This window comes from Coprinopsis cinerea, assembly GCF_000182895.1.
Source record: "Coprinopsis cinerea okayama7#130 chromosome 10 map unlocalized cont3.10, whole genome shotgun sequence".
In the NCBI taxonomy this organism is placed as follows: domain Eukaryota; kingdom Fungi; phylum Basidiomycota; class Agaricomycetes; order Agaricales; family Psathyrellaceae; genus Coprinopsis; species Coprinopsis cinerea.
Window position 1 is genome coordinate 481,217 of NW_003307535.1, and position 15,969 is coordinate 497,185.

Sequence of the window (15,969 nt, forward strand, 5' to 3'; positions counted from 1 at the left end):
GACTCTCAATTCATACTTCCTTATAACTCGGGGAACTTTCCACAGGCGAGGATAGAGTCTTATTTAGATTTTTACCTTTCATAATCTCCGACTGATCGCCGTTTAGTGACTCTAGATTATATGAGGTTTCGGGCTACTCATTGACATTTCCACTTGATTTTGAAGGCGATCAAAGCGTATGACATCTCTACTATTAATCGGTTAGCTTAAGAGACGATAAGTGCATTCATTCACACCCGCCGTCCCAACCACGACACGCTGTAAAAGGGTGGGTAGGAGGTACTCCGAGCGCCGAGGGATTAAGCGCCCATTCTGGTGGCGGTGCATCTAGCTTGGCTTTGTTTGTCTCGCTTGGCATTGAACCAGCCGTCGCCAGTGGCGAGCAAAAATGGTTTCTTGATCGTCGTCCACCACATTCTCGTTTCAATTCTCGATTTCCAGTCATGTCGACCACCAAAACGCTGAGCAACGGCACTCTCAGCCTCAAGTTTATGCAACGTGCGCGCGAACGGAAGGAAGTTCAACTAGAAAAGGCTGAAGTAAAGGACGACGGAGCATGGGAGGTTCCCAAGGCAGTCCGGGAAGGATGGGGGTTGACGACAGGTTCTGCGGCTTCGTGAGCTTACGTTTGAGCTATCGATACTGTACAGTCAACTTATAATGGCAAGTAACAGGGAAACACAGGTTCATGAAGAGTCATATCTACCGTTCTTGTTTTCAGCGTCATCCATCGAAGACACAGACGTTCAGCCTCGTGGACGGAGAGTTTTTGGAAAGAAGGGCGAAGAAATTGTAAAACAAGTAAGCAACCCTCCCGATAAAACATACCTTTTGATACCAATCCCGTTCACAGAGTACAGAAGAAGAAGAATCTGGGGAGAGCAATGTGCCAGTGTCAGGCAAAGACGCGACTTCTGCGACAGGAAAAGGACGAAAGATCCATCCAAGACCCGTATCTATCTCAACTGCGGGCTCATCTGGGTTGAAAGGATTCGAACACCTCAAAAAGCCGAGACCTAAAGATACCTCTTCAGCTTCTACGACGGCGCCTACCAAATCTGCCCGGCAGATGATATTTGAAACTGCGAACGTTGGTACTGATCTTCGTGCTTCCCAACAACAAACGGCTAGATCTTCTGGAAATCCACCACTATCAACCTCATCTGAGGCACCGAAAGGGTTTATGAAACCCGCTGGTGTGGATGAGCCAACACGACCTTCTACGAAGAACTCGTCAGACAAGTCCGGTGAGAAGAAACCAAAACGGAAACGACCAGGGGCCCAATCCGAGGGTGACGATAGGCCCAAAAAACAGAAAAAGAGCAAGGTGTAACGTAGGGACTGCGCGGCCACTGGCCTCCTGGAATATGACATTGCGTGAGTCTTGCTTCAATCCTTGTGCGACACCGTTCCTTGCGATAACGTCACGTCTGGTCAGAGACGGCTGCTTCTACCGAATCCACCCTAAACTACTGCGGCCTTATCCACCTATCGGGGCCCCACTACCTCCCATCAACCCCAGTCTGATACTTGGATGCCTATGGGGCCAGTCACGCGGGTACCGGGGCCATGACTTTCTTTTCCTGGCGAACGAAAGGTTACCATCTCCGTCGACTCGACCTCGCACCCTTGGATCCTCTTTGCTCGCCCAGCATCTGGAGATCCCTTATCTCCGGGAATAACACACTCGGTCGGGACGCTTGAGTTCTTCAAATAAAGTTTGTTTGACGTTGGAATTACCTCTTATAGGCATCGCAATCAGATATCCTTGCGCTTTAGCGCGCTTGCAGTTCACTATCGACATGAGAAACAGGTTTTTGACTGCCTGGAAATTATTCCCTCACCCGCGGCACCGTCCCAATTCAGTGTGACTTCTATGTATGCCCTTTTCAGGTCTTTTACCACCTTACAGGTGACCGGCGTCCGAGTGATAAGGTACAGTGTACTTCCCTCCTTGAAATTCGGAGGACACGCCTGTCGATCTCTTCAAGTCCCACCCGTGTCGACTTGATCCTGGGTAAGCTGGTTCGTCGCCCCCAACCAAACCAGAAAAGACAAAACGTCAGGCAACGGGGATCCGCGCTCCCAGAGGTGGACAAGCCAGCAGGTCGAACTGTGTCACTGATGTTCACGCCATTTGGTGACATGTATGTCTTTCGCCCGATGGATGTGTGAGCCGCCCAGGGTTACTCAGCCGTGGGTTTGGACTCTACTCCCCTTTCCGTCTCGCTTTCAATTGCCTGTGCCAGGTGGTTTCTGCATCCTTCTCACCATCACAAACCTCTCTGATTGGTGCCCTCTCCCGATGCCCTTGACATCGCGATATCTGATAAGATCACTTCCATTGTGAGGTTACCACCTTTGCGAATGAATTGGATCGCTGGAAGGGTAATCAAGGCCTATAGTATACATACTGGACCGTGTCCACTGGCTATTCGGATTCAGACCGACGTCATCCATCATCCACCAATCTATCGTTGTTCTCCTTTTGTTAAAGGCTGCTCTGAGTAGTCCAAGCAAACGACCCAGCAAATGGATCGATTCCTGCGATGTCTGGCCATGGCCATGGTCTGCTAAGGGCATGTCCTTGATTTCGCTGGTCTTGGGCTCCCACCGCGTGTCGACGTGGAGTCAACATAGATGACCTGCTGTTGAGATGAACCATGACGAACTCCACCGTCCTTACTCATGGGTTGTTCTCATTAGGCGCCGGAGTTTGGAATATGACAGTTGGAAGGGCGGCGTGATCAAATGCGTCTGAGGGAATGATTCGTGAACGTGAAGGACAGGGTGGTGGTTACGTTTGATCCTACGGAGGCTCCACCACAGCCGGTATCGGTATCACCAGCGAGGTGTAACCTAGAGTAAACCTGCACCATGAGTTGCAAGTTTTGAATTTACCCATAGTGGAAGCAAGGACTCAGCCCGAGGGTTCGTGGCTACAACACATCAAACACCTACTCTCCACGGTCATAAGTCGCTTCAGAGGGAAGAGGCGCCGAAACAGAAAATTAAAAATACCAAGACTTGGACGCTATGGTGCAAATGGTGGGTAATGTACTTCGTGTACCTCTACCCGCCTTTTTCCTGGAAGCTGCGAGCGTCCGGAGACAAGGCGTCTCCGGGCACTCGCGACAAAGTCCCGCGTTCGTAACCCAGGAACAAGACTGAAATTGCGAGAAGAAACATGAGCGCTTGGATTGTTTCTGAAACAGGGTATGAGAATTCCTCTCAACGAATAGTGGAGATTGAAGTTCTCTTACCTCTGGAACGAGCGGCCTGCCAACTGTCATGAAGATGGAGGACATACTTTCGTCATCGTAGCTGGGATAACATGTCGAGAAAATCCGGACGAGAGACGGTAGATTGATGGAATGGGTGAGCGAAGCCTCCGCCACAGAACTTGAACTTAAACTCTAGATTCAGATTCTCGTCACTTCAGCCAGATTCTAGATGACCTCCTGGACGGCGGAACTGGAGGATAGATTTTGCGCCTTTGGGCTTTAATGAGTGTCTGGGAGTCCATGGACATCGCCGGCCGTACAGGCATGTGAGCGATAGGTGGGCGGATTGAAAGCGTCCGAGAGGGATGATACCTCGTAACGGGTCTTGGGAGGATTGAGGCTGAGAGCACAGGACTGGGTTCTGCAGTTGGGTAATCATAGCATGTAGACTGTGTCTAGTTCTAGTCTAGACCGCAAGGAATCGTATAAGGTCTTCATCAATACGGACAGAAGGGTTCCCTCTTCAATCACTTGCGTTCTCTCATAGGTCGTTTATTTAAGCCCTCAGGCGCAGCCCATCCACATTGGTCTCCTTCTCTGGAGTGACAGTTTCCTATCCCTTTCGCTCCACCATGACAGGAACTTATCAGAAGAAGAGTGTACTTGTATTGATAGTCGGAGATGTGGATTCCTCCGTAAGTCGTCGCATGTATGAACAGCCATGATACCTGACCCTAGAGGTGCCCTCGCATCGTCGACTGGAGGGGTGAAATCCCAGAACAGCGCAGACAGAATTTCGCCTTCGGAAATTGGCTACAAAGCAGGCAAATCGAATTTCTCGCGAAAGGTCAGGTCCGCTGAAATCGAACAGCCGTGGCGAACCGATCTACAGACCCTTCCTCCGAGAGGACCATGAGGAGAGGTCATCCGCGGCCCGCCCTAGAGCCATAACGAAACACTTCTTCGACACTGGCCCCAATGTCCGGACGACAGTTGGTTGCGACAGGAAAAATTATAGGAAGACCAAATCAAGAAAGGTTTATCATCCGCCGATGGAGAATCAGACGTGTCCTGGTGAGTGCTCGTATCTTTCCAGCCTGAGCGAAACACTTAATTTGTCCTGTTTGAACCAGGGTTGACACTTGAAGAGCCACAATGTGCGTAGGCTTATCTCTGTCAAATGGGCGCCTGGGGATATGTTTTTACGATGTCTCTGAGCTCTCATTGGCTCTGGAAAGTCAAAAGCCTGGCGTGAAGCCCCAACGGTCCCAACGGGATTGGCTGCTGGGGTTTCATTAGCTCCTTCCTTTCCCCCGCGTGCCCGGGAACGGGTCGATGACCCGATTTTCCCGTTCGCTCGAGTTCGAGCCACATTTTTCATGCCTTATCTACGTCACCGTGCTTCTATACGCAGCGAAAAGATTAACATCGTAGTTGCCATACCGCAAGATGCCGAAGATCGCCCTGAGCCGCTTGAATTGTGGTGTAGTTCAGAGCTCAGAGCCCCTGGACAGGGTCAAAGATTGCCAGGCGTATGTATACTGGTGGACTTACAGTATCTTTACATGACGCTCGAGCCTCGCAACGGCGGGGAGCCTGACTACAACTTGCACCATCGGAACTCGCCCGCAAGATGGAACAGAATCTACCAGGTCGTTATCCTAGAGTAAGAGGATTTAGTCTAACTCTGTTATGCCGCTCAGCTTGACTGGCAGCACAGGATAGGACATGCGCGCTGCACCGCTTGGCGCCGGCGATTGTGACAAGGCGGATCATTTGGCGCATCAGGGGCACTTCGAACTTCACGCGGTGCAACGTTCGTCAAGTACATACCTGCCAGCTAAGCTGCCTAGGCGTAGAAATAGAGACCATTGGTTGTGAAAGTGGCTCAGGCCCTACCTGAGGTCCATTGGCATTTTTCGAAGTTGGAACGTCGTTCACTGGAATCGGCGCGATGGGCCGGTCACACCATAGGGTCAGCCTCGTGGTGATGGTTGTAACCACGGCACCTTTTTATGTACGCTCATGCGTATGGGACGAGTCTGGACGAGTCAATTGCGCCACTTAGCTGCACCATCCTCTCGGTGATGGCCACGCTTGATGGGGAGGGTGGCTTCAGTGCTCGCGAGTGGGAACTGGCTAGTGGGTGTCTTCCCGTAAGGAATCTGGCAGGAATAAACGGCTCCAGAAATGTGGGAAGAAAAATATCGAGAAATTGGTAATAAATATATCGCCCCACAACCACAAATATTCTGTCCTCGATAAAGGAGAATATAAGGCCGCAGCCATCAAATCGGGGTTCCGGGCGCGGTGCCAAGGTTTCCCTCAGGCGTCCTTCATCGGCGCTCGTCAGCGCTTAAGCCCTCTTCACCTCTTTCAATTGGGAGCAAATACGATACAGATGCGCTCAGAGGAACTTTCATGATTGCCCTGCCAGGTGGTGTGATTGCCATAGAGTGGAAGGAAGAGTAGATGGAGTCGAAAATATACATCTCCTTAGCTTTCCTTTCCCAGATTGTAAAGATCGAGTGAGAGGTTGCTCCAGTATGTCCTTGTCATCGCAATACACTAGATTAACGTCGAAAAGGACTAACTTAGTGAAGCGCCGAGGTTGTGACCCCAAGCATTGCCCAAGACCGCCGCGCCGGGGCAATTTCCATATTCGGCCGTTATCCCGCGTCTGAAGGTGTTTATCGGGTGGTCCCTCATCTGGCGAGGCCTCTGACCCCCTCGCCAGACTGCGATATCTAGAACTGTCTGAAAAGGCCATTTTTCGTTGATGGTGGCGTTCGGCATCTTTTGGAAAACCATTTGAAGTCGTTTATTGCCCAATAACCCACTTCAGATCCTTACGGGAAGACATCCAGTGTTGTTGCGAGGTGGAGGTCCCTCAAGGTGGAGTTACCTTGAGGTCCCGTATTTGTGATGGTGGCGTTCTCAAGGTCCCTTGAGGTGGCCTTGATGTGTTTTCCCATCCCTGTAACGGAATCTCCGGGACGGTGATGTGGCAGCGAGCGCGAGCGCTTGTCGATGCAGAGTGCATTAAACTTGCTATACTTCATTTGCTATTCTCATTTTACTACCTTATGACTTCAAGGATATGCAAGAGTGCTGTGCTTCCCTATGGGGGACCGCACCGGACAATAATAAATAGGCCTTATTTCGAGATTACGCAGGCTTATTTCATCAACAACCGGGATGAATCCATATGTACCTTATTTCATGAATATACCTTGTTATTTGGATACGCACACTGACTTGGGGAACAGTACTTAGTCTTATTTAATGGATACAGTACTATTTGCCAACTAGTGCTATTTGCAACTTACATGGGAGATCTGAAGTAGGAAACTTAGGCTCTGTTATTCTCAGTGCTCTTTCGATAGGACACACTACATAACTACTGTTGACTCCTAGGATTGGCGGGATGCGCCTTGATCTGTTCACTGGCGGATAGGCGGCCCGCCACGTCGCGATCCCAGCCGCTCAGCGAATGGGCGCTAATCCATAGCTCCGGTTCACTACAACCTGAAAAATGTAATGGAAAAGCAAAGTGATCTGCTTTCCAAGAAGCCATAGAGTTACTTACCTAGGTGAAAACATATTGAACTTGGATAAAAGAAAATACACTTACCCTTGACACTGCTAGCCTGTTCCATGCTTGTCAATGTGGAAATCTCTCCATACGACTAACCTTGTAGTTTTCCAACACAAAGCCACCTGCGGCGTTTAGCAATGAATAGACATTTTATCACAGCCCTATTGTTAGACTCTACGGAACTGCGGAGTCTGCGGAGTCGAAGGGACCTTGGCCTCAACGTATTGCGTTGTGCCCACGCTGGTGGTATATGGTCCAACCCGAAAGGAGAGGGGAGGAGAGGGAGAGAGAGAGACGCGCCTTACGGCGGAAGACGAGGAGAGAGAGGAGAGAGCCTTGCGGAGACGGAATCAGGAGCACTGTGCGGATATGCGGAGTATGCGGAAAGCTCTAGCAAGCCTGAAGGCTCAAGACTGGACAGAGGAGAAGTTCTGTATAAGTCTGATTCGAGATTCCGGATGAGTATCTACTACAGAAATCTAGCTAGCTTATATATCTGTAGATACTCTGGATATACTCTGGGACAAGTCTGGGACAAGAGAAGAAACTGAGTCATAAGAAATGCGGAATACCGCGGAATGCGAAGAGGATGAGTAAGACGATTCCAAAGAACAATAGCAAAGCAAGGAAGGGAGTCATAAGGAAGTATAAGAGGTCACATGTAGAGTCTGGGCGCCTAGAGGGCGGTTACGAGGTTTCTCCGCACGGTCCGCACCGGCCCTCAGTTGCGGGCCGTGTCGTACCGGCGGCTCTCCGCATAAATGCGGATGCGGACTTGCGGATGCGGACATCCATAGAGCGGACACATGCGGGGAGTCCGCATGTGCAGGAGTGGGATGGATGTGGCGGAGATGTGGGAGATGCGGGATGCGGAGAGATGATGGCGAGTGCGGGGATGTGCGGAGTCATGCGGGATCATGTGAGATTGTGCAGGGAGTGCGGGTCAAGGCTGGTGGGTTGTGGGTGGATGTGGGTGGATGTTCGAGACCCTAACACCTATGGACGGAGATAGTCCCAGGGGAGAACGGAGTATCCAATTATTCCTGTGTGCAAGCACCCATTCCTTTTGCCTTTTGCACCTCGCCTCCTGACCCTGGTTCCATAAAAGCGGACATAACTGAAGGCGACGAATGCTTACCGGTCAACCTCTTTCATTATGAGCCGTGTGTTTTGCCATGTGGTGGCCTAGAACCGTCTAAGGGTGGCTTTGGGGGAGCCGATATTGATGAACGTCTCGTCTGAATCATCTGCTCACCCTCTCATTTTCGGGGTTGGTGTCGCGAAGAGCGAACACTAAACCAAACCAAAGACCAGTGATGCGGAGCAGATAAGAGCGGCGAGTAAGATAAGAGCGATGAGCGACGAATGCAGATGAAGGCTGAAGCGATGTATTGACGAAGAGGTCAAGCTGAGGAAATACAGAGCAGACTACCTAGCTTATATACCTATTCTACTGTCTACATAGCCGCAGTGAGTCAGAATGACGAACAAATGGTGAAACATCGAAGAACAATAAGAAAGGTCATGAGGCTGCGCGAAGGCTGCGCGAAGAACAAGAATGAAACAATAATGGAACAAGAAGGTGTCAGAGTGTGTCAGAAGGCCAGTGCGTAACAATAAGGACGATAGAGTAGGGCAAAGGGCAATGCGAGGCAGTGTTCCATGAGTGAAAGAGTCCATAGAGGGAATAAGGAGGCGAAGGAGTAAAGGAAAGTGGAACGATAAGATGCGAAACAGATTAGATAAGATAAGATGAAAAATAGGGGCTATACCGGCTGTTCACGACATTACCCCCCTTCTAAGCCTCATCGTCCTCGATGACCAATGGTAGGCGACGTCCAAGTTCCCAGTCGAGGTCGGTAGGCGGAGCGTCGGTGAAGTTCTCAAGTGGGCGCCAGGGGAGAGAGCTGAAGACGGTGGCGGCGATGCGGCGTGGTGCAGAGGGGTGTCGCTGGTGGAACTCCTTCACAATCTCGGGTGCGTGCTCCAGGTTCTCCTCCGGTTCCCAAGTGTCATCCGTCGACCCGTAACCCTTCCAACTGACCAAATACTCCAGTTTGCGATTCTTTCCTCAACCTCTCCAACGGCTGTCCAAGATGTCGTGAACTTCATATTCAAGCTCCCCCTCTAGTTCGACAGGCTCAGGCGGGGGTGGCAAAATGCCGTTGACATCATTGCCTTTCCAGGGGGAGAGCTTGTCGACGTGGAACACAGGATGAATACGGGAGAGGGACGGGGGAAGTTCGAGGCGGTAGTCGAGGTCGCCGATGCGTTCGGTAACTTTGTACGGACCAAGTTGAAGATCGCCGAGTTTGCGGGACGGAACCTTGATCTGGATGTCCTTCGCGTTAAGCCAAACGTAGTCGCCAACCTTGAACTGATGGGCCGTTCGCTTGCCGGACTCAGTACACCATCCTTCTGTTGGGCCTTCTCGAGACGTAAGGCAGCTTCCACATCCTTGCGTGCTTCTTGTAGCTGCTGGACACGCTCGTCAACAGGGGCGGATCTCGGTTCGCTTGCCGATGGGGATGTTTGAAGTGAGGAATGTAACCATAGAGGACTTCGAAGGGTGAGTGATCATGAGCAGAGTGGACGCGGGAGTTGATCACAAATTCGGCCATCGGTAGGTGCTTGTCCCAGTCATCCTGTCGGCGGGAGACGTAGAGGCGGAGGTACTTCTCGATTTCTTGGTTGGCCCGTTCGGTCTGTCCGTTGGCCTGAGGGTGATAGGCGGTCGTGAGGTTGGGCTCAATGCCGAGGCGCTTGAGCAGAGTGCGCATGACCTTAGAAGCGAATTGAGGTCCTCGATCGCTGATGAACCGGAGTGGTAGGCCGTGGAGACGAAACACTTCACGATAGTAGATGTCTGCGACGCCTTCGGTGGTGATGTCAGATGTGCAGGGAAGGGCGTGAAGGACCTTGCTGTAGTGATCGGTGAAGACGATGATTGCGTCGTATCCATGGGCTTCTGGCAACTGGGTAATGAGGTCAACTCCTACTGTCTCCCAAGGTCCTTCAGGAACGTCCAACGGCTGGGTGGAAGCTCGAGGATGCTGGGCGTGCTTCCTCCGAGCGCAGACATCACAGCCGTCGACATACTTCTTGACAAAGGCTCGCATCGTTGGCCACCAATACTGTCGCTCAACTCGCTCGAGGGTTCCATGTACGCCAGGATGTACCAGAGGTGGGGTCGTCGTGACACTGCTTGAGGGACGTCGCGTCTGAGTTCGTCATCTGGAGGTACGTACACACGGCCTTTGTAGTAAACAGAGGCACGTTGTCTTCCTCCCATTCAGCGAGTCCGGATGTGAGGCGACGAGGCCCTGACTTGCGGGAGTTGGGCGAGTCCATCTAGTGACCTGAGATTCGCGGGCGCTGGCTCGACGAAGTCGATCTTCGAGGGGGTTGGCAAAGACGGTGTGGGCGGCTGCGAGCTTGGCGAAAAGCTCTGGTTTGAGAACAACCTGTTGCTTGTTATCCTCTGCGTCCGCAACCTGATGAGTGTCGAGGCGGGATAGGGCATCAGCTTGGGTGTTGGCCTTTCCAGGACGATGGGTGAGCGTGAAATTGAAGCGAGAGAGGTAGAGGGACCATCGGGCCTGTCGTCGACTGAGATCTTGTGCAGTGCGCCAGTATTCCAGGTTGGAGTGATCAGGTAACAATCTCGAACGGTTTGGGGAGTCCCTCCAGGAAATGTCGCCAGTCCTTGAGTGCTTCGATGATAGCCAACATTTCTCGGTCGTAGATTTCATAGTTGCGTTCGGCCGGTTGCATGGAGGCGGAGCGGAAAGCAACGGGGTGCCAGAGTCCATCGTCGAGCTTCTGAAGGAGGGCTCCTCCAGTGGCAAACCCGGAGGCGTCTACTTCAACGCGAGTCGGTCGATCAGGGTCCCATAACGTCAGGATTGGAGCGGAGGTGAACGTGTTTCGGAGGGTGTCGAACGCCTGTTGTTGCGGCTCGTTCCATTGCCAGGGCATGTCCTTCTTAGTAAGGTCGTTGAGAGGTCGGGCGATAGTAGCGAAATCCTTGATGAAACGGCGGTAGAAGTTGGCGAAGCCCAAAAACCCACGGACAGCGCGAAGGTTGCGGGGGATAGGCCAGTTGCGGACTGCCTCTACCTTGGCAGGGTCCATACGGACTTCTCCCTCCCTAATGACCAGGCCGAGGTACTCAATCTCTTCCCGCTCGAACTCGCATTTCTCCGGATGAAGGTAGAGGTCATGCTTCTTGAGACGACGGAGGACTTCGTGTACGACTTGGCGATGCTCGTCGAGGGTAGCCGTGAAGATGAGGATGTCGTCCAAGTAAACTGCGACCTTCCCTGAAGCAATGAGATCAGCAAATATCGAGTTCATGAGTGCTTGGAACGTTGCCGGGGAATTGGTGAGGCCGAAGAACATGACCAATGGTTCAAAGAGCCCCTGGTTGGTGGCGAACGCGGCCTTCCATTCATCTCCTTCCTTGATACGGATGTTGTTGTAGCCCCATCTGACGTCGAACTTGGTGAAGTACTTGGCGCCGCGGAGTCGGTTGACAATGTCGGAGACAAGGGGGAGGGGATACCGGTTCTTCACCGTAATCTCGTTGAGCTTCCGATAGTCTTGAACGAACCGGAGTTTTCCATCCTTCTTCTTGACAAAGAAGACCGGGGAGGCGAGGGGCGATTTAGATGGTCGGATATAGCCTTTCTTGAGGTTCTCCTCGAGGAATCGGTTCAGTTCCTCTCTGTTCGTTCTGCGACATGGGGTAGACTTTGGTACGCATGGTGGCCGGTGCTCCTGCAACGAGGTCGATGGCATGGTCCCAAGGCTTGTGCTCCGGGAGGCGATGAGACTCGGATTCGGAAAAGACGGAAGCGTGCTGTCGGTACTGGGGTGGAACCATCTCCTCGAATGTCGTTCTGGGGTTTGTCCTTCTGGGATTTCTCGGCAATCTGCTGGGAGTATGTGAAGCCTGCGGCACACCAAAGTTCGTCGCCTGTGTCCCTCGATCAATCCCTTGCGAACCCACTTCCGCCGGGTCACTCGGTTAGCGCGGATGCGGCAGAGGGGAGGTTCGCTTGGTTGGAAGTCAGGGTCGGGTGCCGGGGAATCGTCGAAAGCGGTAGGAACGGGCGGATCGGGGTCGTTGTAGATCTGTTCAATAATGGCATTGCCGGAGGGGGGTTCCTTTCGAGGGGGCTGCGCGTCTTCATCGGGGACTTCTTCGATGGTGACACTGGAAATACGAGGAGGGGAAATCTCTAGTGTGCCTTTCCGCCAGTCGATCTGGGGGTTGATCTTGCGAAGCCAAGGGAGACCTAAGATGACATCTTCCCCCCCGAGATCGGTGATGAGGAAATCCGTCCACTCGGAGTAGCCGTCCACCGTGAGCTCCAGACGAGCGAAGTGGGTGATGCATCCTGCCTGATTTGGGGTTCCATCAATGTTGAGAAGTCGGATTGGGTGTCGAAGGGGATAAGCGGTGATCCGGTGTTTCTCCACAAAAGGTTTGTCCAGGAATTTGCCAGTGGCGCCACAATCGATCATTGCTGCGGGGTTTGCCGTACGATTTCTGCCTCTGAGTCTGATGCGAATGCGAAATGCGAGGAACCGGGGGTGTATTTCGCGTATAGAGCTAATGGTACATGAATAAATTGAATCATACTCAGAGACGGCGTACAGCGGAGAAAAGGGGTGCGTGCCTTGCAGCACGAGCAGGCACCCTCTTCAAAAACCCTGTTGTTGGATCTTCTCGAGGCGCTCCAGGATGTCCTGTTGGTTCTTCTGAGCAACCAAGAGATCGGCGAGTGAAACGTTAGACGAGGTGGCAGCAGGTGGGGCAGGCGAAGTGGCAGCAATGGTGGCGGCGGGTGTGGAAGAGTCATCGAAGAGCGAGAAGGGAACCTCCTGGGGTGGCAGCAACGCGACGACGTTGGGTGAGTCCTCGACCGGGCGGATAGCCCATGAACTTGTCTTGGCAGACGTTAGCGGAGTGGCCGAGACGCTGGCAGTGGTTGCAACGAAGTGAGCCGTGGTTGCCGTCCTTCTTGATGTGGGCGGAGGATCCGCAACCAAAGCATCGTCCACGCATTGCTTGGAGGAAGTCCTCACGGGAACGGCCACTAGGTCCAACTCGGGTCGCGTTGATGTCCATCGCATAGGGGTCACGGGCAGGGGCAGAGCGAGACGAGGCAGTCGGGGTCAAGAAGGAGGCGCTGCTTCCGTGAAACGTAAAATCGTTCTGGTTGACGATGTCGCAGTAGTCTTGAAGGGTCTTGGGCTTGGCATCGTCCGGTTTGGTGATGGCGATAAGATCCAGCATGAGGCGATCGTTGGAACTGAGTTTGCGACGAAAATCGTGCCATACCATCCTTCTGGGATAGACCGGTGCGGGGAAATATCTCCATGAACTTGGCTGCGAACTGGGAAGCAGATTGTTTAGTCCCTGGGTAAGGGCCTCGAGCTGGGCTTCAGCTGCTTTCTCCTGGTCGGCGGGTTGGAAGCGTTTCTTGAAGGCAGCCACAAAAGTGGACCAATCGCCACTGAAGGGCCAGGGGTGGGCGGCCTTCTGAGCAGCGTCGGCAGCAGCCTCGTGGGCGGCAATCTGATCCAGGTATTGGACAGCCCAGGAGGCAGCAGCACCCTGAAGGTACGAGAGGGCAGCTGAGATCCACTTCTTGTCATCTCCTTTGAGTTCGGACTCGGCGGAGGCCCAGTTGGTGAAATAGCGGAGGAATCGCTGGGTATCACTAGAGTCACCCTTGAAGGGCTCAGGCGCTTTGACGGGGCTTCTAGTGGAAGCGGTCTTAGCAGCCGTGAGCTTATCCAGGGATTGCTGGATACGCCTGGTAGTCTCTTGTTGGCTCGGCAAGCAACTTGAGAAGAGTGGTGTCGGACATACTGAGATCGGGGATAGGCTTTGCGGGTTTGGTAACGGGGTCTTGTTGGACGAGCGGCAGAGAAGTGGGTGGGGATAATAAAGATGGTGATAAGGTGGAAGTGGGAGGTTCGTTATCTGAGCGTTGGGCAACAGACGTGTCCTCCGACTCCCTGGGGATGGGAAGTGGTGTGAGGGCGCGGCGAGGAGTGAGGGTAAGGGCTGTGGTGGGGGTGGAGTGTCCGGAGCGGGCGGAGACTTGTTACTGCGGGAAGGGCTTCTGCTAATGCGGCGTAGGTAACGTGAAAGGGGACGGGTGTTTCGGAGTCTTCTTCTTCGGATTCGTCTTCCTTGTCGTTGTCGTCCTCTTCCTCACTGTCTTCTTCAGATGATGTTGACGGAGGGCGAAAGGACTTTGGTGCGGTGCTGGTGGTTGCTGTTACTGGGGCAGGGGTAGAGTCGGCGGAATGGAAAGACTGGGGAGAATCTTCTGGTAAGAGCTGTGTGACGGTTGGCGGCGGAGTTACTGGTGGGGATTTCTTCTTCGATTCTTCTTTCCTGGATTCGGCAAATTCGCGGGCTTTTACGGCGTTGTCGGAGGTGCAAACAGCAGCGTAGAAGCTGGCTGTCTGGAGGCGTCGTAACTGGTGAAAGGTGGGCCGGAGACTGAGGCGGTAGGGGCAGGGGGAACTGTCACACTCTACAACCTCTTCCTTGCTATCGAGGTGGCAGTCGATGCCAAACCACTTGTCAGGGTTGAGGTCTTTACTAGAGGCGAAGAAGTGTGGGTATCCTGCGCAGCTAATCTTGACGGTGTCGGAAAACCAGAGTTGCCAGAGTAAGACCTGATCGGCAGGTCAACCAGAGTGCCAGGGGATCCGGAATGCAGGGACAACGATCGGCGTTGCCAGTGCACGGGGGTAGCTTGACCTAATGTCGCGAAGAGCGAACACTAAACCAAACCAAAGACCAGTGATGCGGAGCAGATAAGAGCGGCGAGTAAGATAAGAGCGATGAGCGACGAATGCAGATGAAGGCTGAAGCGATGTATTGACGAAGAGGTCAAGCTGAGGAAATACAGAGCAGACTACCTAGCTTATATACCTATTCTACTGTCTACATAGCCGCAGTGAGTCAGAATGACGAACAAATGGTGAAACATCGAAGAACAATAAGAAAGGTCATGAGGCTGCGCGAAGGCTGCGCGAAGAACAAGAATGAAACCAATAATGGAACAATGAAGGTGTCAGAGTCGTGTCAGAAGGCAGTGCGTAACAATAAGGACGATAGAGTAGGGCAAAGGGCAATGCGAGGCAGTGTTCCATGAGTGAAAGAGTCCATAGAGGGAATAAGGAGGCGAAGGAGTAAAGGAAAGTGGAACGATAAGATGCGAAACAGATTAGATAAGATAAGATGAAAAATAGGGGCTATACCGGCTGTTCACGACAGTTGGACCAACACCATCGTCCCCCTCGGCCGGCAACAAGAAGATACTGCTCATGGTCATTCCTCATTGCGATCAGCAGGATAGAACTGCGGTGAGACTCTTCTTGGGTGAAGCTTCAGGGTGATGTTTTGCAGAGCACATTTCGGTATGCCCGTACACGGGGCGCACCATTTACTCGGAGCGCTTACTCGGGCCACGGGAGGGATGGATGGCGTGCAGAAGTTGTAGATTTTGTATGATAATCTTGGAATTTACTTCGAGCGCCTTTTTTCTTTTTTTCTTTTTGTAAAGGTAAGGTAGGTTTTCCTTCACAGATTTCGAGCTTCTTGAGACCCACAAACGTAGTCTCGTGAACCAGACTCTTGGTCCGAGAAGATAGTCGTTCACAAACGCGCCTAGCGCTCGTCGTCGCGTTGGCGAGTCGACACGTTTTCACCGATTCGCTTGGGGGAGTGTGGGGCTTGGCGCCCGGGTGGCGGTCGTGGGGCGACCAGCGGTATTCATAGAATAAGGTATATATTTAGATTGTAGTGACTGCCAGTGCTATTGGTGAAATAAGATGTGTTTCGCGAATTGCAATACTTCGGGACTCTGGCCTATCGATGAAATAGGCCTTAACCTTGAAATAAGACCTACCTGTGAAATAAGGACTATCCCTCACATACAACTGTTCGCTAAATTACTCGCAGGCTTCAATTGTTGCTTCTTCTTGGCATAGGTAAGAGACCTCTAACCACGATATCACAGGGGTCCTACTATCCCACACAAGGGCTCTCTAAACTGCAAGTGGGCGGCGTAACCGCGAAATAAGGACGTCTAAATCTCAGATAGCAGCTATTTG

General features: G+C 52.4%; 2 protein-coding genes across 2 annotated transcripts; both read left to right on the forward strand.

Moving 5' to 3' along the window:
* Nucleotides 1–443: 443 nt before the first annotated feature.
* CC1G_01612 (hypothetical protein) lies at nt 444–1,333 on the forward strand (the record flags this gene model as incomplete). The annotated part of the gene is made up of 3 exons (XM_001833883.2): nt 444–616; nt 675–801; nt 854–1,333. 3 exons carry the CDS (start codon nt 444–446, stop codon nt 1,331–1,333), a joined length of 780 nt encoding a protein of 259 aa, XP_001833935.2.
* Nucleotides 1,334–3,905: 2,572 nt separating this feature from the next.
* On the forward strand, nt 3,906–4,894 carry CC1G_15268 (hypothetical protein; the record flags this gene model as incomplete). Its single annotated transcript, XM_002910314.1, has 6 exons — nt 3,906–3,919; nt 3,963–4,076; nt 4,117–4,298; nt 4,358–4,381; nt 4,524–4,756; nt 4,781–4,894. 6 exons carry the CDS (start codon nt 3,906–3,908, stop codon nt 4,892–4,894), a joined length of 681 nt encoding a protein of 226 aa, XP_002910360.1.
* Between the last annotated feature and the right edge of the window lie 11,075 nt (nt 4,895–15,969).